The sequence below is a fragment of the Colias eurytheme genome, chromosome 21 (genome assembly GCF_061535395.1).
Source record: "Colias eurytheme isolate Ceu_HAF_F1 chromosome 21, ilColEury1 Martin Lab GWU primary, whole genome shotgun sequence".
NCBI classification, from domain to species: Eukaryota; Metazoa; Arthropoda; class Insecta; order Lepidoptera; family Pieridae; genus Colias; species Colias eurytheme.
The window spans coordinates 5,191,363-5,213,204 of record NC_143000.1 but is presented as its reverse complement, the minus strand read 5'-3'; the positions used below and the strand labels follow the sequence as shown (position 1 = coordinate 5,213,204).

The following is a 21,842-nucleotide window of genomic DNA, read 5'->3' as shown; positions in this document are numbered from 1 at the left end:
ATTATTATTTTTTTTGTAATGAATTATTGAAGAATATAATAATTAATAAAAATACAAACAGCAGTATTAGCAGAATCAATGCCTTTCCAGCGTTCTTGAAGTATAGCTTTCCGTTTACAAAACACTCCTGCAACTACACTTGTTGTTGATATCAGATGGTCTGGTCTTAGGGACAGTAATCCATATGTGTTGTTTATAGTAAATTGACCCATTTCATTCTTACAGGCTAATAGGCTCACTATTTCACCAGGTTTTAGAGGTGTATTGATCCTAAAATAGTAATTCAATGCAAAATACAAATAATTATATCATATATCCATACTTATATTATAAATGCGAAAGTAACTCTGTCTGTCTGTCTATTACTCAATCACGCCTAAACTACTGAACCAATTTGCATGAAATTTGGTATGGAGATATTTTGATACCCGAAAAAGGACATAGGCTACCTTTTATTGCGAAATATGTACCACGGGCGAAGCCGGGGCGGACCTCTAGTATAGCTATATTTATTAAAGTGAATGATAAAATAGCTGTGATACTTTCACAGCTGAACTTTTGAACTTGTTTTGATTGAATATAGTAAAAGAATATTTCAAAGAGTAAGCTTGATAAGGGCTTTTCAAAATTATAAAATGCCCATAAGCACTACTATTGATTGCCAAAGCTAAAACATTTGGCTAGGTTTTTGTTAATAAAATACATACCATACACCTTCCACAAAACAAGTACATCTATTATCTAAATCATTTTTCAATCTTAGTTCTAACTTCATGGGATGGGAAGTTATTGATAAAACTTCACAGCGCTGCATACTACTTAAATCCAAATCTTCTTTACAATCCTAAAAATATACAAAATAAAGATCAACCACACCACACTATTTAACAACAAAAAAGAGTAAATAATAAAATATTTTATTCACTCTAATAAGAATAAATTCAAGCATTGAAGAGCTTTCTTAAAAAATGCTTACTTAGTAATTTTTATTCTTTATTTCGCATAACATATGATTTTAAAATCCTAATTAACTTAAATGGCATAGCCATATAATCTGTTTATTATTGAAAGAAAGAAACTTGTAGCTTTATATTGCATGCCAGTAGAATGAATCAACGCCATAAACCATACAATATTGCTTACCTCATCAACTTCACCAATCGCCCATTCTTCACCAAACAGATCATCAACATTTCCATCAATTTGTTCAAACTCCAATACTCTCACAGTGGAACCACATTTTGATGGTGAACTCTCATTTAATCGCAATGGTAATTCTCTTAAGCTTGGTGATCCTACGCTATCTGGGAAAAGGACAGTTGTATAAATATATAAATGCTATATTGTTCCCAGGTGTTTTATTTATAACCAGGTATATGAATATTAATAGTTTGCAGGGTCAGTTAAACAAAAAATCAAGTGAAAACTAAATATTTTCTTTTGTTGCTGCAATAAATGATATTAATCCGTCAGTCCTCGGATCACAGACACAATAGAAAATCTATTGTGTCTCGGCCCGATCGGGCCGCTCGGTGGTCAATGGGTTAAGAATAACACAGATTATATTTTTCATTACTAACTTAAGAAAAATGTGATAAGAAATTATTTTTAGACATATTGTATGTTTTAAAGCTAAAACATAGCTACAAAGATACTTACTTTTTGGACTTTTAATTAATGAGGCATTTGGACTGCTTGATTTATTCAAACTATTAGATGTTTTTTCAGGTGTCCTTAAAACTTTAATCAGTTTATTTGCTTCATAATCTTTTGCATTTGAAATAACTTTGTTAGGTGACATACTTTTAGAATTTCTTTGTTTTCCATGGTCAATATTTGATAGGGGTGATCTGTTTTTGGTATTAATACTTTTAAAATCGAGTCCACAGTCATCACTGCTATCTTGTAAATTATTTCTTTTCATACTAGTTTCATTGCAATTATATTTTTCCTGAATGGATTCTTTATTCTTAGTATTTTGATCTACTTTACATTTCTTAAAAATATTAATATCTAAATTCTCTTTTACTGGTGATTTTTTTAAGTTACAGCGTTCTTCTTTTGGAGGAGATGTTGCTTTACGTTTTCCCAGTTTTATTTCATCAATCGTTATATTCTCTGAAGATTTCTTTTGTATTCCTTTAGGTGGAACTTTGAAAAAATGTGTGATAGACTTTTGACCGTTAGTTGCTTGAGGCTGCACCTATAATATGACAATTTTAGTTTTAAAATAATTTGGAAAATACAAAAGTGCACGCCTCATAATTTTTTTTAATAAATATTTATTAATTATTATTTTTGTTTATTTAATAACAATTAAACCACAACGAATCAGACCCTGAAAAATGAAAGGGTTCTATTCCTGAGCATACTCAAGCGTAAGAGAAAAAAAAAGACTCGATTAGTAAAGTATTTCGGTCGCTATCGTGTTAACAAGAAAAAGGATCCGCACATACAGACACACGGACGTCCAAGACAGAACTTTTTTAAACTGTTTTTTAACTAGTTTAAATAACAAAAATTACATCAAAAATATCATGAACGTTAAAAATAGTGTTTTTTCTTAATATGTGTGTGTATGTATTATCTTACAAGTGCAATGTATGATACATAAAGACATTTTAAGTTTGAAAAATCAGATGTTTTGCGCGAAGCGACAGTAGTACCCACCTCAACGCTTCGCTTATGAGGCGTGCAATAGGTTTTTATTGCATTATTATATTATATGAACATTGTAAGGCGTATCATTATTATATTTTAATAACTTACCTTCTTCAAACTCAAACCTTTAGGCATCTTATCTCTTCAAAAATAATATACCTTATCAAAAATAGACGTGAAGCATGTTAACAATATATAATCTTATATGAGAAATAATCAATTTCCCATGATTTGCTTGATTATTTAAACTTTATTCTTGTAAAATATCAATCAATGATTATTATTTACAAATAAAACCCCGCGAAATTTGCAAATTTTGACCATTGACATTTGACATTTTGAAAGTGTCACTTTGATTCCACAGAGAGCCACAGATTTGCCGAAAAAAATAATACCATTCCCCTTAAGTCAAACCACAACTCATATTAAACCTTACCACCCGAAAACACGGCAAAACACAAAATAATATTAGGTAATGATATTAATTATATTATAATATACTAATAGCGTGATAATAGCAATGCTCGCGTCACGAATTCACGATGGTTCACGTTCACACGCCCCGTTTTCCACCCCGTTTTCCAATTACAGCACTAGAGCGCATTATGCGGCATAATGCTTAACGTTGAATGTTCCAACTACAGCAACGCTTCGCACAATCGAGCACTAGAAAAAGTAATGCGCGTGAATTGATGCGTGCAATCGATTTATCGTTAGTAATATAAGTTAGTAATTATTAATTGTTGGAAAAAATTGTAAAGCTTTCGTTTCATTGTAGTTTTTTCGAAATAATCAAAGTTAATTCAAGTTGTGTTAAAAAAATAAATATAAGTATGGATGAAGGTACAAACATTGGAAAAAATGTTAATGAAATAATCAAAATCCAAATTACTTAAAATAACCGTAAATATTTTTCGACCAATTATTAAGTATACCACTTTATTTACACATTAATGAGGTTATTGCTAAGGGCGTATTCAGAAAGAAAGCTTGAAACTTATAAGCGCTTATAAACGCTTATCGGCGCTTGTCATGTTCATTGTCTTGCTTGTCACATTTATATGAACATGACAAGCGCCGATAAGCGCTTATAAGTTTCAAGCTTTCTTTCTGAATACGCCCTAACTCTATGAATATTTTTTTTTTCAACACTGAACTTAGCGCAACCTGCTGGTGCGTTTCATGTTCCAAACCCTTATTCAAACGCGAGCCTGTGGAGGAGCTAACAAAATAGTAAGACACGTTCCTGGGTAATTTTGGGTCGTAGATTTCAAAAATACACACAAAAAAGGGGTTAGTGGGGGGGAAGTACCCTTTTTTCGGTGGGAAGTATATATCCCGTCATCTGTTCTCTCTTGTAAAAAGTTTGTAAAGGTGGGAACTATAGCTCCCAGTGTCCACTCCAGACATCAATATTTTAAAACACTAGTTAGTTGCCCTGACTCCACTTGTGAATTTAATGTTATCGTAAAAAATTATAAAGATCAAGTTTTTTAATAAAAGAGGTGAAAGTACTCATCAATGCAAGTTTCTTTTACTGAGGGAAGAATTCGGGAATTGAAAAACGAATGACTTCAACATAAAAATGGCATTTTTCTACAACAAAATAAAAACAATAGGTAAATACTAATGTATTGAGTTAAGATTTCTAATTATCTGATCAGGAAATAACGAATAACAATAAATAAGTTGCTTATACCAACTAAAAAAGAATTTTTAAACACACAGATTTTATATATAAAATTTCCGAATGTCGTGTGCAGTGACGAACACTGGGATGATATCTTCCCACGTAGAGACTTAATTTCAATCGACTCTACCAAGGTATAAAAGAAAGATTCTGGGCATATTTTTACGTTTCACGCAACCGTAATATAGTCTAGTTTACATAGCTAGAACTCAAATCTACTTACAGTGCGACACAAAAGAGATGAAAATAAATGAGGGCGCCACCGTCGCTCATATAGCAACACTGATACTGCGACGCAAGCGATCTTGATACTATAGAATAAAAATCCAAAAATCTATATATATAATCTAAAATAAATACCGCGATTTAAACCGTTATAATTGTTTCATTGTAGCAATAGTGTAAATTTAAACAAAAATACATTAGTATTTTAATTGACCTACCTAGGTCAAATTTTACTTAAATGTATTTGGAATTAGTTATTTTATAAAAATCGGTCAAGTGCTTAGACTGCAGAGGCGCACATAGAATCAAACATACAAACAAACAAGCATACATGCAGCTCAAACACATTACTCTCTTTCTGGGTCCGTCGGGTAGAAAAAAACAAGGCGATTTGAAAACCACATATTTTTATTTTTTTTGTAGATAAATTTTGTACATTAATATAATTCATCAAAATCTAAATATTCTACTCCTTCAAAGGACTGATCATCACTCTGTTTCGAAGTACTGGCAAGAGGGTACGGGGCATCTTCAGTATCTGTAAATATGATACAGTAAATATGATTTTTTTTCTTATGGTTTGATTGATTAATATATTGATAGCTGTATGAAAACAGTTATCACTATACTATGTAGTAAAATCTAAACTAGGTACTTTATCTGAGGCTGGTTGGATTGGATATAACTTCTTGACTCAAATTGTGCTGGTCGCACTATAAAAACTAGTTTTTGTTTACATACAAATAACCTCAAATTAAATTGCGAAAACGTAATAATCGCCATACATACATACATTAAACACTCGTCACTAATGGAATATTCTATTTTACGTAGTACTGAGCAAAAATAAATGGAATCTCACCGGTATATTCTGCTGTACGTTTGTAAACGTTTTCCAAATCAGTCAATAAATTTCCAGCTTGAAATTCGGACAAACACCGAATAAAAACTTTATACACCACATCACGGACACCGCTACGTTTAACCTTTTTCATGATGTCTCCTTTTTTATTTAAATTTTTTGTTCTAAATAACAATTTTATCTCAATAATTCTCCAGTTCACGAAAAAAACAACAAATTTTTATTCAACTTGACAGCTACATTGCCAATTCAGGGTTGCCAGGTAATGAAAAACGAATTAGTTCCAAAATAATTAATTTCATCTCTTTTATGTCGTACTATATCTAATTTTTTTTGAGCACTACACCAAAAACTAAAAAATAACGGTCGTTTTCGACTGCAAAATCACGTCACCTGACTTTGACGTGTGTTTACCATGACATGTAATAATTTTCTGAAAAGTGTTTCCATGAAAAAAAGTTCTCTAAAATGTTAAGATTGCGTAGATAAATATTACACTGCATTAGGTTTAAGCATATAAAAATAAAACACGATTTACTTCAAACTGAGACGTGGGAAGTATAGCTCCCAGCGTTTTAATAAGGGTTAAGCATCAGCATAATTCGGCATTGTGTGGCACTGAGTCGCATTATGCTCTGTAATTGGAAAACAGCCTATGTGTCGCGGTTTTCTCTACCGAATTGGTTTTTGCAGGGTTCGGTTTAGTGGCACTCACAGGTGGCACTAGTATTTCAAATTTAAATGAATGAGTTCACACATGTATTCGGTTTCATCACTTGGCAAAAAATCGAATCTTGCTGAAGTTGAGATCTGATTTTGCGAGTACAAACCGATCCGGCCATTATTATTAAAATTTCAGATGCGGTGCATTTGGGTGCATTGTATAGTGTACAGTTTAACATTCAATACGTATCGATCCTTATGCCGTTTCACATCTGTGCTTCACAGACACGCGCTCTTGCAATAAAAGAACCGCATGGTGCTTATATACGGGATCTCTAGATAAGAGGCCGTCGGATACGAAAATTCAAGATACAGTGTTGTCAGGTGGCTGAATAGCTGTGTGAATACAACCTTCGGTTTTTCCAGATCCGATGAAAATAAGATTCGGCAAATCGTGTCTCTGTATGAACGTAGGGTTACGTAGACAGAGAAACCTCTGTCTACGTAGGCCCGTAGGGTTAGGTGTTTTTTTTTGTGACACTGACACTGGACTGACATGCGTCTCTATCTGTGACAGACACTTGACATTGACAGATCTGCTGACTGCTGGTTCACATGTGTTTATTTTTGTAATCACACTTCTAATGGTTAAACATATAATTTATTTTTGTGAATTTAATAAAACAAACATTTGTGGAAATGTCTAGGAGACCCGAACACCAAGCTCCCCCGGAAGTGGTAAAGTGACGTCCTGACTTGATTTTTTTAAATTGTAGACGTACATAACTTTTACTTAACTTTATCTATATTTTAAACATTCTTCTTAATTTTCAGTTTTATAACGAAGATGAAGCTCGAAAATATACACAGAAGTAAGTAAATAATAACATATGACTAAAATTTGTTAGTCTATATATTTTGTGAAAGTATGAGTACTTACCTAAAATCTATTTCAAAAGAACCTGTAGACACAAACCTCTTAAGCATGGAGGAATTTCATAATTTTTAATATTAAATCTGTATTGTTAGTGTATTTCATGTTTGTGTTACAGTTCTAGAATTATAGACATACAAGCACAAATGACAGAAAGATGTATTGAGTTACTGTTGTTACCGGAAGAATCTCCCTGCTTGCTGTTAGACATTGGCTGTGGTTCTGGACTCTCAGGCTCTGTGCTCGAAGAAAATGGCCATATGTGGATTGGTATTGATATCTCTGAAGCTATGTTAGGTAAGTTTTAAATCCTTTTTTTTACGATAACATGAAAATCAATGAAAAAAGTAATAAGTGTGTCAAATTATAGTGTAATGAAGGTTTTCTATCATCTTATAATATAATTTTAAATTGAAGTTAATTGATTTATTGAAGTATTTTTGTATAAATATTGTTTACCTCTAAATATAACATCAAATCATATTTTCAGATGTAGCAATAGAAAGGGAAATAGAAGGAGATGTAGTCCTATCTGATATGGGCCAAGGAGTTCCATTTAGACCTGGCAGTTTTGATGGAGCTGTCTCAGTATCGGCCCTCCAGTGGTTATTTAATGCTGACAAAAAATCTCATAAACCAGTCAAAAGATTATACACATTTTTCAGCAGCTTATATGCATCACTGGTATTTACTTTATTTATTAATTTTTTTATATGATAAATTAACATAATTTAAGCTTGTTTTATAATTGATTTAATGATCAATTTACTTAATCAAATGAAGTAAAGTTAAATAGAATCATTATGTGATTGTATATTTGCATAGCCATCAAAACTATTGTCTTGTATAGTTGTACTGATTAACATTTTTTGTGTGTTTTTTTAATTATTTTTTGTGTGTTTCAGTCTAGATCAGCAAGAGCAGTATTTCAGTTCTACCCTGAAAATGAGAATCAATTAGAGTTACTGACATCACAAGCAATGAAGGCTGGTTTCTATGGAGGTGTTGTTATAGATTTCCCCAATTCAGCAAAAGCAAAGAAATTCTTCTTAGTACTTATGACTGGTGGGGCCGCACCTTTACCAAAAGCTCTAGGTATTTTTATAAATAAATTATATTACATTCAATATAATTTTTTTCAGATGATTGAGATTTTTTATTAAAAAAATATTTTATTTTTTACATTGCATGATTTTGGACGATTTATAGATACCTTTTTATTTTATTGATATAGGCACAGATGAAGGGGATGACAATAATCTTGAAATAAAATATGCAAGGCGAGAAGCATCTAAGAAAGCTCGGGGTAAACCATTAAAGAATACAAGAGCCTGGCTTTTAGAAAAGAAAGAGAGAAGACGGAAACAGGGCAAAGAAACCAAGCCGGACACAAAATATACTGGAAGAAAAAGAAGTGGAAGATTTTAAATACCTATATTTATCTAGTTTATAAGAATATATAACAAATTTATTGAAGAACATTTTTGTTATCTTTTCACAATATACTTCCAAACAGTATCAACACCATGCCCTATTGTTTCTATAGGCAACATGTTTGGTAAGGGAAACCTACATACAACTATTACAGTTTCGTTTTCTACTTCCTTTAACACCTTTTTTTCAAAGTCATTCATCATTTGTTCAACTCCAAAAATAACAATGTTGTTATACGGCTTCAAATCAAAAGTCCATAAATTTCTTTTGAAAAATCTCGTTTTGTTATACTGTTTATTAAAAATAGACGCTATTCTCGAGTAATACACCAAAACTGAGTTTAGTTCTACACCATCTGCTGCGAATCCAAGCTTTGCAGCCGTAAAAACAATTCGACCATCCCCTGAACCGACGTCTAGCAAGGTGCCTTTTCGACCTTTCAGAGCTTTTGATACTCCAAGTAATTGTTCTGTAGTAGCCGGCACGTAAGGTAGACACACTTTTCGAAAAGCTGGAGATACAAATGGTATGCATATAATACTGACTCCAACCGCTAAACCTCCAGTTGCATATATAAGCGTCTTTCCTACAGAAGATAGTCTCGCATTATTTTTCGTCCCCGAATCCTCTAGTAATGATAAATCCATAACTTTAATTCAAAAAAGATTATTGTTATCAAATTAGAGTACACTTACGAGGTTATGTTATGTATAAAATTTGACATTAATCAGCTGTTAGTAGTTGTCAGTTGTCCTTGTCACTATGAGTTATGCTAGGCGTCCACTAGGCGGATCGGGCCGGGCCGCATCGCAACGCAAAAATACGCCGGCCTATGTTTTGTATGAAACATCGTCCATTAGCGATGGATCGGGTCGGGGCGGGCCGCAACGCATTGGCGGATATCGCTTCGCAGGCGGATTTCTGCCGGCGGTGCGCTGCGGCCCGGCCCGCCCCGACCCATGGGCGTAGCGAGGGGGAGGCAGGGGGGAGCAGCTGCCCCCCCCTAGCAGGCGGGCGGGCTGGCGAACTGAGCGAATTTTATTTCACCTCTTTATAGAAATTTACTGAGCTAAGCTATGTCATACTCATAATTATGGTAATATTGTTATCTTTCGCCTCGCTAGCACAGTTTAGTGTTATTCTATAGTTTAGTTGAGTTTAGTAGCTCGGTAGACAGACGTTTGTTCCTGCCCAGTAATCAATCTTACACCTACCCTAAATAAACTAAACCTACCCTACACCTACCCTACCCCTATCTATGTATGTGTTATTCTGAGTCTTCAGCTACCTACATACCAAATTTCATCGTAATGTGTTCAGTAGCTTTTGCTTGAAAGAGGTAACAAACATGCATCCGTCCACACACACTCACAAACTTTCACCTTTATACCTAACTAGCAATGCCCTGCGGTTTCATCCGCATAAATAGCGATATCGTTACAGTGAAAAGTCTACTATAGGTCGGACTATAGGTTTAATTTTTAATCACATGATAATCACCTTTACCCCGTCCCGCACTACGGCCTTTTTTTTTTGTTTTAGTGGGGAAATCTTTCATAGATACCCACGGCCTCCGGGGGAGGGGCCGTGGGTTATGTCGGATTCCTACCGACCAAAACCCCACTGTGTTCCGTCAAGACGCATATTGGTAGAATTCCTCCATGACCCCTGCACTACGGCTTGCTCGAACAGTATACCTACTATTTTCTGTAGATTGACACTTTTAAAAATTCGTTATATCTTTTGAATGGAATATCCAATTCTTTTCATTTAAAAAGTATTTTGCTGGTATTGAAACAGTCTATAATAAAACATCATTTAATGGGATAAGGATTAATATATGTGTATCGATAACATGGTTTGATTACTGTCGGCACTTCTATTTACTTTGAAAACGTAAAAAAGTTGTTGTAGTAACATAACTACTGAAGATGGACATATGGTATCGCGGACTTTCTTGTAGATATTGATCCATTCTATAATACCGTAGAACATTTTTTTGTTCTATCTTCAATAGATTCCGCAGCGCACGCGATGACAGATTTTTTATTGAGGATTTTTTTACACCTTGGGTTACATTATTGCATTTTTGGTAAGGATCTCTAATTTTTTTGAAAATGCAATATAGCCTATGTTGCTCAGTAAAGATGCAGCTTTCTAATGGTGAAAGAAGTTTTGAAATCGGTCCAGTAGTTTTTGCGTGAAAACCATACATACATACATACATACATACTTACAAACTTTTCCTCTTTATAATATTAGTATAGATGTATGAAAACATAAATTCAGTTTCTCTATGATTTTCTCAACCTGCCCCCCCCTGTACAAAATCCTGGCTACGCCCTTGCCCCGACCCGTCTAGTGGATGTGAGCGGCGAGCGTCTGTTAGATAAAATCCGCCTAGGCGGTCCGCCGCGCCCCGTACAGGTGGACGCAGAAGCAAACAGCGCGTCCATTAGAGACGGACCGTTGCGATGCGACCCGCCCCGATCCGTCTCTAATGGACGCCTAGCATTAAAAGGTTTTTCAAATTAGACTATTTGAACATGTAAGTTTAATTAGCTAATACATTTATCTTTAATATTAACTTATCGTATGTATTGCGAGCAGTTTTATAAGCGGAGAATTTTCCGAATATCCAATCAGTCTATCTATTTATGAACGCGACGCTATTACTTGCCAATGTCATTTGGCATTCGAGTTTCGAGCATTGAGAAATGAGAATTGTCATTGTCAATCATTTGTCAATTATTCCGGGTCGGCTTCTGGATTTAATGTGGATCTAATAAATAATTGATTACAGATTGTGCTGATTATATTATTTTTCAGTCAAGACAATTCTTTAAAATGACTGCATTCGAGGAGTTCGGTGTCCTCCCTGAAATAGGGAAGGCAATAGAGGAAATGGATTGGACGTTACCGACAGATGTTCAAGCAGAAGCAATTCCTCTCATATTGGGTGGAGGAGATGTTTTAATGGCTGCAGAGACCGGTAGCGGAAAAACTGGTGCATTTTGTTTGCCTATAATACAAATAGTGTGGGAAACACTGAAAGATATTCAAGAAGGGAAAACGAGTAAAATTATAACGCAAACGTCCACAGAATGGACAATGTCATTTTTTGATCGAACCGAAGCTTTAGCGGTTACTCCAGATGGCTTGCGGTGCCAGTCGAGAGATCAAAATGGCTGGCATGGCTGCAGAGCTACGAAAGGTGTTCACACAAAAGGCGCTTATTATTATGAAACTACTGTTACCGATGAAGGTCTATGTCGCGTAGGCTGGTCAACTCAAGCGGTGAGTTAAAATTGTAACCTATAACATGAAATGTCACAGCTTTCCAACAAAACAAAATACAGTAAAAGTTCCTTATTCGCGGGTAATAGGTTCCGTAAATGTGCCGCGAATAGAGAAACCGTGAATAAGGAATGGTAATTTGTATGGGGTTATAGGGAATACGTTCTTAGGTGACGAAATAAAAAAGCAAATACATAAAGAAACCAGTTTAATTTAAGTTTTTGACCAAACATATTTATTAATTACCATTTAATTAGGTATTATCTTCAGGTTTAGGCAATGGCTTGTCACTTTTTACTCGTTTTTCATTTTTTTTAGTCGACATTATAAATTCGTAGTTGTAGTTCAAGCGTTTACTAAGGATAACGAATGGTTTTTATTTAGGTAAATACATATATGTATGTACCGATGTACCGATTCGATCCGCGAATAACGAATTTTAGGCCGCGAATACAGGATTTAGGTCGCATTTTTTCCATCCGCGAATAGTGAAACCGCGAATGAAGGAAGCGCGAATAAGGAACTTTTACTGTATATTAAACAGCTGTTAAATTGATATCTTAGCCTCTATTTAACTGTGCCTATTCATATTCAGCCATGAAACGAAGCTGCATGGCAAATGATCTAGATCTGTAATATTTAACAATTCGAGTTAATATGTTGTCCTAATATTTATCCATTTATTATTTTTTCCAGGCAAGACTAGATTTAGGTACTGATAGACTTGGATTTGGATTTGGTGGCACAGGCAAAAAGTCAAATGCAAAACAATTTGATGATTATGGTAGTGCCTTTGGAAAAAACGATGTAATTGGTAAGAAATAAGTTTTTAAATGCTCATGAAACATGAATTATAATGGTAATAATATCATGTATTCTTGTCATAGGTTGTATGTTAAATTTGAATAATGGTGAAATACAATACACTAAAAATGGAGAATCTTTGGGGGTAGCGTTTAAGCTGGACCAGTCTCGCAGGTCAGATTGTTACTTTCCTGCTGTTGTATTAAAGAATGCTGAGATGAGCTTCAATTTTGGTGCAACACCATTTAAGGTAATCAATCTATGGTTCATCATCTTCTGTATAAATGAATTTGCTATTTGTCATACCATACAACTATATTAATAAATAAAATAAAATAATAAAATATTGTAAATAAATAATAAAATAATTACAAAGAAGGTTTTTAATTATTTTTATCATAGTATTAAGCTTCCTCTATAGTCTATAGCTTTTTTTTTGTTAACCCATTGACCACCGAGCGCCCCGATCGGGCCACGACACAATAGATTTTCTATTGTGTCTGTGATTCCGGGGCCTGATGGATTAATTTATTATTATAGAATAATAATAGTTAAAACTATTAATTTTTCTTGCAGTACCCACCACCAAAAGAATACATAGCTATTTGCCAAGCACCAAAGGATTTTGTGAAAGTTAATATTGTGTCTGCTGGTGCAGCAACTGGAGCTACAAAACCAGTGAATAATGCACCACAAGCAATTATTATTGAGGTATTTAATAGTGTAACTAATAAAACTAAATTAGACTTTATTTGTGTTTTGTTCAAGGTCTATATTAAAGTGGCTTAAGTTATTTTATAATTTAGTATATCATTCTTTAAGCTTATAAGACTATTGTCCGTCTATCACAAAAAAGAACTGTTCATTCGTAAAACAAACCAAAGAAATGTTTAATGATCTATTCACATAACTGTTTGTTAATACAAATTCATAATTCTTGCAGCCTTCAAGAGAGTTAGCAGAACAAACTTGCTCTCAAATTACTTTATTCAAAAAGCATCTAGACAATCCTAAAATCAGGGAACTTCTAGTTGTTGGTGGCATAAATGTTAAAGATCAAATAAATCAATTGAATTCTGGTGTGGACATTGTGGTGGGAACACCTGGGAGACTTGAGGATCTTATACAAGGAGGTATGTGAATTTTACAATTACTGTTAACATAATGACTAAAATAATTAGGAAAAATGGTATGGTAATATGAGAGACTCACTTGAGAGGAACTTTGTTACAAAATTATGTTATTGAATATGGGCCATAAATTAAATTAACAAAAAATGGGTAATTTTTTTTTATCATAGTAGCATGATATTTTTGTAACTGAATGAAAATGTGGTGTAGCAACTACATATTTGTAAGTATCAGCTATATATATATATGTATGTTAAGATTTCAACAAGCAGTAGCATTATAGTCAATGATATTATATATAGAAACAAGAGGTAGATACGTCATCAACGCACCAAAATTGCTTCCGTGAATTGGTCCTATTTGGGACCAATGCAATCAGTCAGATTGTCACCGGTCCCAGTGAGCGTATGTGCCGATAGGTACATTAAAGTTGTCGAAAATGCCTTCCTGTGTGTTCAGAAAGTGCACGTATTCGTGCAAAAAAGTAAAGAAAGATAAAGGAATATCATATCACAGGAAAATATATTAAATTATTACAGTTTATGAGTAAAAATAACAATTTACAATTCTTTATGAATGACACATGCTTGACACTTGTATTGTAATAATGAAAGGGATAAAACATTGCTTCAATCACTAGTGTGACAAAGCTAGCGTACACTGTGTTCAAAGATTATCATGTAGATACGATTATTGAAAATAGAACGGTTATTTTATTAATTTCGATTTGGGTAAATACTTGATTATTTTTATATTTAAATCCACACAGTGCATGTAATTAACAAATATACCTATTTATTATATACAAAGAAATCGTGATGGCAAAAATGTTTTTTTTGCGTAAATGATGTTGAATATACGTATACATTAAAGAAAAGATTATCGCTACTGACGAAAAATGCTATTTGCTTTTCTGTAAATAGCTATTGAACATAAATTTTATTTGTGTTTTAGATAAAAAAGGCTTATATTCATCCTTTCTTTTATTTCATCTAGGCACCACTGTTATTATATCCTACAAGTTGGAGTGATGACCTTGTACGGGTTTCGGGAACTGCCTTGAAACGAATAGCGTAAGATCGGTCCTTATGGAATTCTATAAGGAGGACTATGCTCAGCAGTGGGTGTTTATCGGGTGAAATGATGATGACCGAAAACGAACACCACAGCTAGTAATAAATACTTAATACAATTATATCTCCAAAAAAGTTTTTTCATTTTAATACAACATCATAATAATAATTAAATAGTAAATGAAATTGTCACATTTGTTTACTTGTGCAGGAACTGTAACATCTATAACATTGAACATTGAACCTTCTGTGTCGTTAGTCTATGCCAATTACCATGGCAACTATTTGTTTATTTATATTTAATTGGTGAATTCTTATGACTTTTGCTTACACCTGCGCGGAAGTGACAAACTATCTTTGTCTTTTTTGTTTATATCATTTTATTAGAGCCATCTCTCTTATACAGTCTGTGAATGTAATAAATTAAGTAAAATGATACTTGTATTTGTGTGTGCCTGACACTGCATATGAAGCATTTTTTTTGGATATATTGTGAGTATATAACGTATCTATACATAAAATATCATTGATTATAGTATAATTATAGCCTACTAGCGGTCCGCCCCGGCTTCGCCCGTGGTACATGTTTACGTTTTCTCTACATAAGAACCATCCTCGTACTTCAAGGAATATAATAAAAAAAGAATTATCGAAATCGGTTCAGCCGTTCTCGAGTTATGCGCTTACCAACACATTTTGCGATTCATTTTTATATATAAGAGAAGATAGGGCATGTTGTAATCAAAATGAATAAGACGTTATATAGACATTATAGAGATGTTATAACAGCTTTTCTCATTACATCCGCTTTTCTCATACTATATTTTATTGCCCATAACCAATATAGACAAAAAATCCTTGAAAATTTTGCACTATGAAGCATTTTGTCCTAAATAATAACTATTATTTAGAACATATTACAATAGATGGACTTTCTTATTTATTTTAAATAGTATTTGAATAATAATAATTTACTTCATATTTCTAGGCTATCTAGCGCTTACTCATTGTCGTTTCTTCGTCCTGGATGAAGCTGATGGTTTGCTCAAGGCAGGATGTGGGGAACTCATTGAAAGACTCCACAGACAAATACCGAAGATCACGTCAGATGGTCGACGGTTACAGATGGTTGTGTGTTCGGCTACTCTGCATGCGTTTGAAGTTAAGAAAATGGCGGTATGTATATAAGACTAGCGACCCGCCCCGGCTTCGCACGGGTGCAATGCTGATACTAAATACACTACAGAAAAACTGTGAACGTTGTATATAAAAACATAGCGGCCCGCTCCGACTTCGTATAGATAGCCTGGCGGCCGGCCGGTACCGCCGCAAACGCTACGTCCCGCAATTTTTAAATCTGTAATATCTTCGAAAATATTCACTTAAATCATACGGTATAAAGGGCCATATAGATCTATATTAAACGAACAATGTATTCAAGGTATTTAATTGGTTAAGGATTAATGCTGTATTGGTTAAAATCGCATCGAAAATTAGCCATTATTTTTCGTAAAAAGTAAATGACAAAAAAATGTTATTGTGGGTTATCCATAAGAGATAGACATATACCATCGCGGACTTTTCTATAGACCTTTTCAATGTGTATAATACTTAGTACATTATTTTGATAAAACTCGTAGGGTTCAGCCTGCGTTTGCAATGTAAGCGGAAAAAATGTAATTTTTTACGACATCACTTTAGAAACCTCAAAAATAACAGTACTTCTCCACTATTTAATGGATGTTATTATACATATAAACCTTCCTCTTGAATCACTCTATCTATTAAAAAAAACCGCATCAAAATCCGTTGCGTAGTTTCAAAGATTTAAGCGTACAAAGGGACATAGGGACATAAGGACATAGGGACAGGGAAATCGACTTTGTTTTATACTATGTAGTGATGTCAGAAGATTTTTTGTTATTGTTTAATTTTATTTCTTTCATATTCAGAACTTAAATTAAATAATAATTTTAATAAAATAGTTAAAAAATATTTATTACTATCCAGAAAATACATGTAGAGATAAACTACGATAACATGGCGCGCCCCTCCAAAATTCAAAACGTTTGAAAGTATTTCTGAAAGTATTTACAATGCACCACCAAGATTCACAACGCATGTGTGCGTAATGAGACGGCCGTCAAACAAAAACAAATCCACGGATTTGTTGCTCGACTAGTCACGCTCTAATCGCTCATTATTATTAGTAATGGCGCTGCACTGACGTATTCTATGAAAACGACACGTGCGTTGTCTTGGGCGCTCGGCAACTTATGATTAGTTAACCAACAAATCTGGACGTAAAGTACTAAAGACGAATACGTACAACTACATACAAACTCCTTCGTAAGGATGTCACTACACACATTGAAACAGTAATTTGGAGGGGCGCGCCATGTTATCGTAGTTTATCTCTACATAGTTATTATGCAGAACATAATGTTACATTACAGTTATAATATAATTAGATACACTCCATCAAAATTTCGTTGTTATAATAATATGTTCACATCATATCTGTCAAAAGTTAAAATGATATACTTTTATACAGGAAAAATTGATGCACTTCCCCACTTGGGTCGATTTGAAAGGCGAAGATTCAGTGCCGGAGACAGTTCATCACGTGGTCGTTAATGTCGACCCTCAGAAGGATCGCGCTTGGCAAAATCTTAGAAAGTGAGCTTGAATATTTATATGAACATGTATAAAAATTAATATAGTTTGAAAAAATATAAAAAATAAACACGCTTAACCACATGATATTATTACATTGTCATTGATTCTGAATAAGTGCATAAAGTTTGATTATACAATAATTTCATGTATAACTTATTAGAGCGTGTTTTTAGTTTTAAAACTAATTTATGTTATTGAAACTACATATTTACAAATTTTTCCCATTGAACTAATAATCCTTTACATTTATCATTTTACAGACAAATAATGACGGATGGTGTTCACGCGAAAGACAACATTCACAGTGGAAACACGACGCCGGAAACACTGTCGGAAGCTGTGAAGATCCTTAAAGGGGAATACTGTGTTAGAGCTATCCGGGAACATAAAATGGACAGGTATATGGTATATTATTTTGTATATGGTTAATATTTATATACGACTAGCTTACCGACTAGCTAATACATATTTATCTGTATTTTTTTTTTCAATTCACAGAGCCCTACTTTTCTGTCGTACAAAATTGGATTGTGACAACTTAGAGAAATATCTCAAATCATTTGGTAATGAGTTTTTGTGTGTCTGTCTGCACGGAGATCGAAAACCCGCAGAGAGGAAATCAAACTTGGAGTTATTCAAGAAGGGACAAGTGAAATTCCTTATTTGTACTGATGTTGCCGCCAGGGGTATTGATATTTCAGGATTGCCGTTCAGTGAGTATTTGAATTTTTATGAAAAAAAAATATTGAACTTATTGTAACTATAAAATCTCCATTCAAAAACAATGAATGTATTTGCTACATTTCAAATGTAGCTAATTTATTTTGTATTATTCTGGTACACTTACATCACTAAGCAAAATATCATCAAAATCCGTTTAGTGATTTTCGCGTGAAAGACAACAAACAAACACGTAAAAACTTTTGCATTTCCAATCTTTAAATAGGATTTTAATATTAATTTCTTTAAAAAAATATCTTTTTTTACAATTAAATTAATTTCAGTGATTAACGTAACACTACCGGACGAGAAGTCCAACTACGTGCACAGAATCGGTCGAGTCGGACGTGCGGAGAGAATGGGGCTCGCTATCAGCCTCGTGTCCACTGTGCCCGAGAAGGTATTGTAAATCTATAATAATACTAGCTGTCCGCCCCGGCTTCGCCCGTGGTACCTACATGTTTAAACTATCCTATCTCTCAAATTGGATCGAACTGCACGGTGCATGGTGTGCGAATTTTATTATAATCGGTTAAGTGGGTTAGGGTTCCATTGAGGACAAACATTGTGACACGAGATTTATATATTATATTAAGATTATAAAGCTGAAGAGTTTGTTTGAGCGCGCTAATCTCAGGAACTACTGATCCGATTTGAAAAATTCTTTCCGTGTTAGATAGCCCATTTATCGAGGAAGGCTATAGGGCATTTATCATCACGCTAAGACCAATAGTCGTGGAGCAATGTGAGCAAAACCGCGGGACACAGCTAGTCTAATATGTCGCGAGGGCTCAGGAAATAAATTGATTTTTCAATTTATCTGCGCATGTTGATAACATCACCATGGCTTCAACAGAGAAAGAAAACATCGCATGGAAACCGACATGTCGAAGAATCAAAAGTTCGATTTTTTGGTTCTGACTTCTGAGCCTCTATTTACATTTAACTCACATAATTCCTTATTGGATTCATTTTGAGAGTCGTATCGCAGATGGTGTTCGTATCATAAATGCATATACATTAAAAGAGAAGATTTGATTGAAATTCTTATACTTAGTTTGTTATTGTTGACTAGTTTTCCGCCCACGGCTTCGCCTGCGATTTCAAAGAAAAACCAGCATAGTTCCCGTTCCCGTGGGATTTCCGCGATAAAACCTATCCTATCTGTTAATCCAAGTTACCCTCTAAGTATATGTGTGCTAAATTTCTAGTAATCGGTTCAGTAGTATTTGCGTGAAAGAGTAACAAACATACATACCTACACATACATGATACAACCATCCTCACAAACTTTCTATTATATATAGTAGGAAGGATTTCTCATCTAATAATGAATTTGACGACGCGGTTGGCGCAGTGGTAAAGTAACTGCCTACTAAGCCAACGGTCCCGGGTTCGATTCCCGGTCAGGGCAAATATTTGTGTGACGAACTCAATTATTTGTTCTTGGGTCTGGGTGTTATTATCTATACATATATGTATTTATTAAATATTATATTTATCGTCGCCTAGTACCCACAATACAAGCCTTAATTGAGCTTACTGTGGGAATAGGTCGATTTGTGTAATAATGTCCTATAATAATATAAAAAAAAATTACAAGGTTTGGTATCACGGCGAGTGGTGTTCGTCCCGCGGCCGCAACTGCTACAACACGAGCCTGATCGACGACCGTCCTAAGGGCTGTTGCATGTGGTATAATGAACCGCAGGTGAGAATTTCATTTAAATAAATATCAAATTTATATAGTATAGCTTGTTGTATCGTAACAAATAATTTCAAAGGTTTTTAAAGTGAAACTTTTATTACATCGTCTCAAACTTTTTGGTCTGTGTAGCGCATGTCGCGTATATCGCGGCTGCCGAGTAGGTATACCTACTCGGCAGCCGACCGACACGCGACATGCGCTACACAAAGCAGCAAACCAAACCACACAACATTTTTTTTTTTGTTATTTTCGGATCACTTCTTCGTACCTATCTGACTACAGATATAAATGCTGTTTATTATAAACTTTGTTAAAGTTACCAAAGATTAAGGATGGTGCGCAGATAAATTCTGAATTAAACTTATATTCTTTTTAAGCGCTTAAGCATAATATTTTTTACTAAAAGATACTACAATAATTCGCATTCGCATTATTATATTTCAGTACTTGGCCGATATTGAGGATCACTTGACCATCACGATACAACAGATAGAACCGGACATGAAGGTGCCGTGCAACGAGTTTGACGGTAAAGTTGTCTACGGTCAGAAGAGGCAACAAGTCGGCACTGGATACGTGGTAAGATAATCACTAAGAAAATTAAAGAACTAAACTGATTTTAAACGCGATTTATTTATTCACTTTGCATGGTCATGTGGACTAATAATATAATTAACTAGCTGTTCCGCGTGGTTTCACCCGCATTGCTCAGCTCTATATATAGCCTATCAGATATTATATAGCCTATAGCCTTCCTCGATAAATGGACTATCTAACACCAAAAGAATTTTTCAAATCGGACCAGTAGTTCCTGAGATTAGCGCGTTCAAACAAACAAACAAACTTCAGCTTTATAATATTAGTATAGATAAATCGTTTAAAATCCGTACTATGAGTACTCTCGTAAAATGAAACGAAAATACTAAGATACTTAATCACTATTCATATTGATCTTATTCATAATATTATATGTACATGCAAAAGTAACAATGTGTATGATAGGTTTGCACGCCTAAACTACTAAACCAATTTATCAAATTTGGTACGCAGATAAAGTGGGCCTTTGGAAAGTATTTAGGATAGTTTTTAACGTGTATAATTGGTAGGAGGAAATAAGAGATGAATATTTCCATGAAGTGTCCCGTAAAATGCATGCGCTGTTGGCGAAGTCACGGGCGCAAAGTTAGTAAATAATAAACCTTTAATTTAACTCCGAAATATCTTTAGTATAAGATAATTTGCAGCAGAATAATTAATTAATATAATAAGAATGTTATCATTTTTATACGTTTTATCTCCATAAGAACCATCCTCGTACTTCATGGAATATTAATAAAAATAATTAACGAAATCGGTACAGCTATTCTCGAGTTTTGCGCTTACCTACACATTTAGCGATTCATTTTTATTACATAAAATAAAGTGATAAGGAAAACATGTAAACAATAAGCCTTTACCTGCGGAATTTATTTTGGAAAATTACTGACTGACAAATTTTTACGTCTTATCGCAATATCTTAGTCAGCCTAGTAAATTTGCTACTCGTTTCATGAACACTGTCCAGTATAATATTAATTAGATTAATTTGTGACTAATATTACGGATAAGTTTCATATCAATTGCATCTATATTTTTTTATGTTTACAGGATCACGTTAGTCAAATGGCGCCCGTTGTGAGATCCTTACAAGATTTGGAGTCGCAAGCTCAGATGTATTATTTAAAACTACACCATAATGTAGCAGTTGCTTAAAAACTTATTGTATAGATAAACCTCGTTTTGCCAATATTGCGTTAAAAATGTATAACAGCTAACAGCAAGTGACTGATGTAATATGTTTTAATTTATTAATAAAATGCATTTATACCATACTTATGTGACTCATTTCTATCTCCTTCACCCCTGCCTTGTATTTGTATTAATCTTTTATAATAATACATACCCAGTTACATTTAATTTTTA

The 21,842-nt window shown here is 34.0% G+C and overlaps 4 protein-coding genes across 5 annotated transcripts in view; 2 read left to right on the top strand and 2 right to left on the bottom strand.

Moving 5' to 3' along the window:
• Dna2 (DNA replication helicase/nuclease 2) overlaps nt 1-3,133 on the bottom strand; it is a 12,904-nt gene extending 9,771 nt beyond the window's left edge. The window contains exons 1-5 of the mRNA XM_090114745.1: nt 2,770-3,133; nt 1,660-2,203; nt 1,144-1,304; nt 708-844; nt 60-270 (exon numbers count right to left, since the gene is read on the bottom strand). Of these exons, the coding sequence (XP_089970871.1) occupies nt 60-270; nt 708-844; nt 1,144-1,304; nt 1,660-2,203; nt 2,770-2,796 (1,080 nt within the window). The 5' untranslated portion in view covers nt 2,797-3,133. The remainder of the gene's footprint in view (nt 1-59; nt 271-707; nt 845-1,143; nt 1,305-1,659; nt 2,204-2,769) is intronic.
• LOC149899113 (18S rRNA (guanine-N(7))-methyltransferase) overlaps nt 1-8,514 on the top strand; it is a 9,403-nt gene extending 889 nt beyond the window's left edge. Inside the window, exons 1-6 of one of the 2 annotated variants that reach the window (XM_090114747.1) lie at nt 6,696-6,839; nt 6,936-6,973; nt 7,154-7,332; nt 7,526-7,719; nt 7,941-8,130; nt 8,270-8,514. In XM_090114747.1, coding sequence (XP_089970873.1) covers nt 6,801-6,839; nt 6,936-6,973; nt 7,154-7,332; nt 7,526-7,719; nt 7,941-8,130; nt 8,270-8,463 — 834 coding nt within the window. In that variant the 5' untranslated portion in view covers nt 6,696-6,800 and the 3' untranslated portion in view covers nt 8,464-8,514. Of the gene's footprint in view, nt 1-6,695; nt 6,840-6,935; nt 6,974-7,153; nt 7,333-7,525; nt 7,720-7,940; nt 8,131-8,269 lie in introns of those variants that run through there. The other variant, XM_090114748.1, reaches the window with a different exon arrangement.
• Ddx1 (ATP-dependent RNA helicase Ddx1) lies at nt 4,160-21,751 on the top strand. Its single transcript, XM_090114746.1, has 14 exons — nt 4,160-4,280; nt 11,299-11,766; nt 12,463-12,580; nt 12,654-12,820; nt 13,147-13,281; nt 13,514-13,703; nt 15,762-15,949; nt 17,328-17,452; nt 17,713-17,850; nt 17,951-18,165; nt 18,457-18,572; nt 19,776-19,883; nt 20,325-20,459; nt 21,528-21,751. Exons 2-14 carry the CDS (start codon nt 11,317-11,319, stop codon nt 21,630-21,632), a joined length of 2,190 nt encoding a protein of 729 aa, XP_089970872.1. The 5' UTR covers nt 4,160-4,280; nt 11,299-11,316; the 3' UTR covers nt 21,633-21,751.
• Nucleotides 8,473-9,168, bottom strand: LOC149899112 (ATP synthase subunit C lysine N-methyltransferase). Its single transcript, XM_090114749.1, has one exon. It carries the CDS (start codon nt 9,114-9,116, stop codon nt 8,523-8,525), a length of 594 nt encoding a protein of 197 aa, XP_089970875.1. The 5' UTR covers nt 9,117-9,168; the 3' UTR covers nt 8,473-8,522.
• Nucleotides 21,752-21,842: the final 91 nt, after the last annotated feature.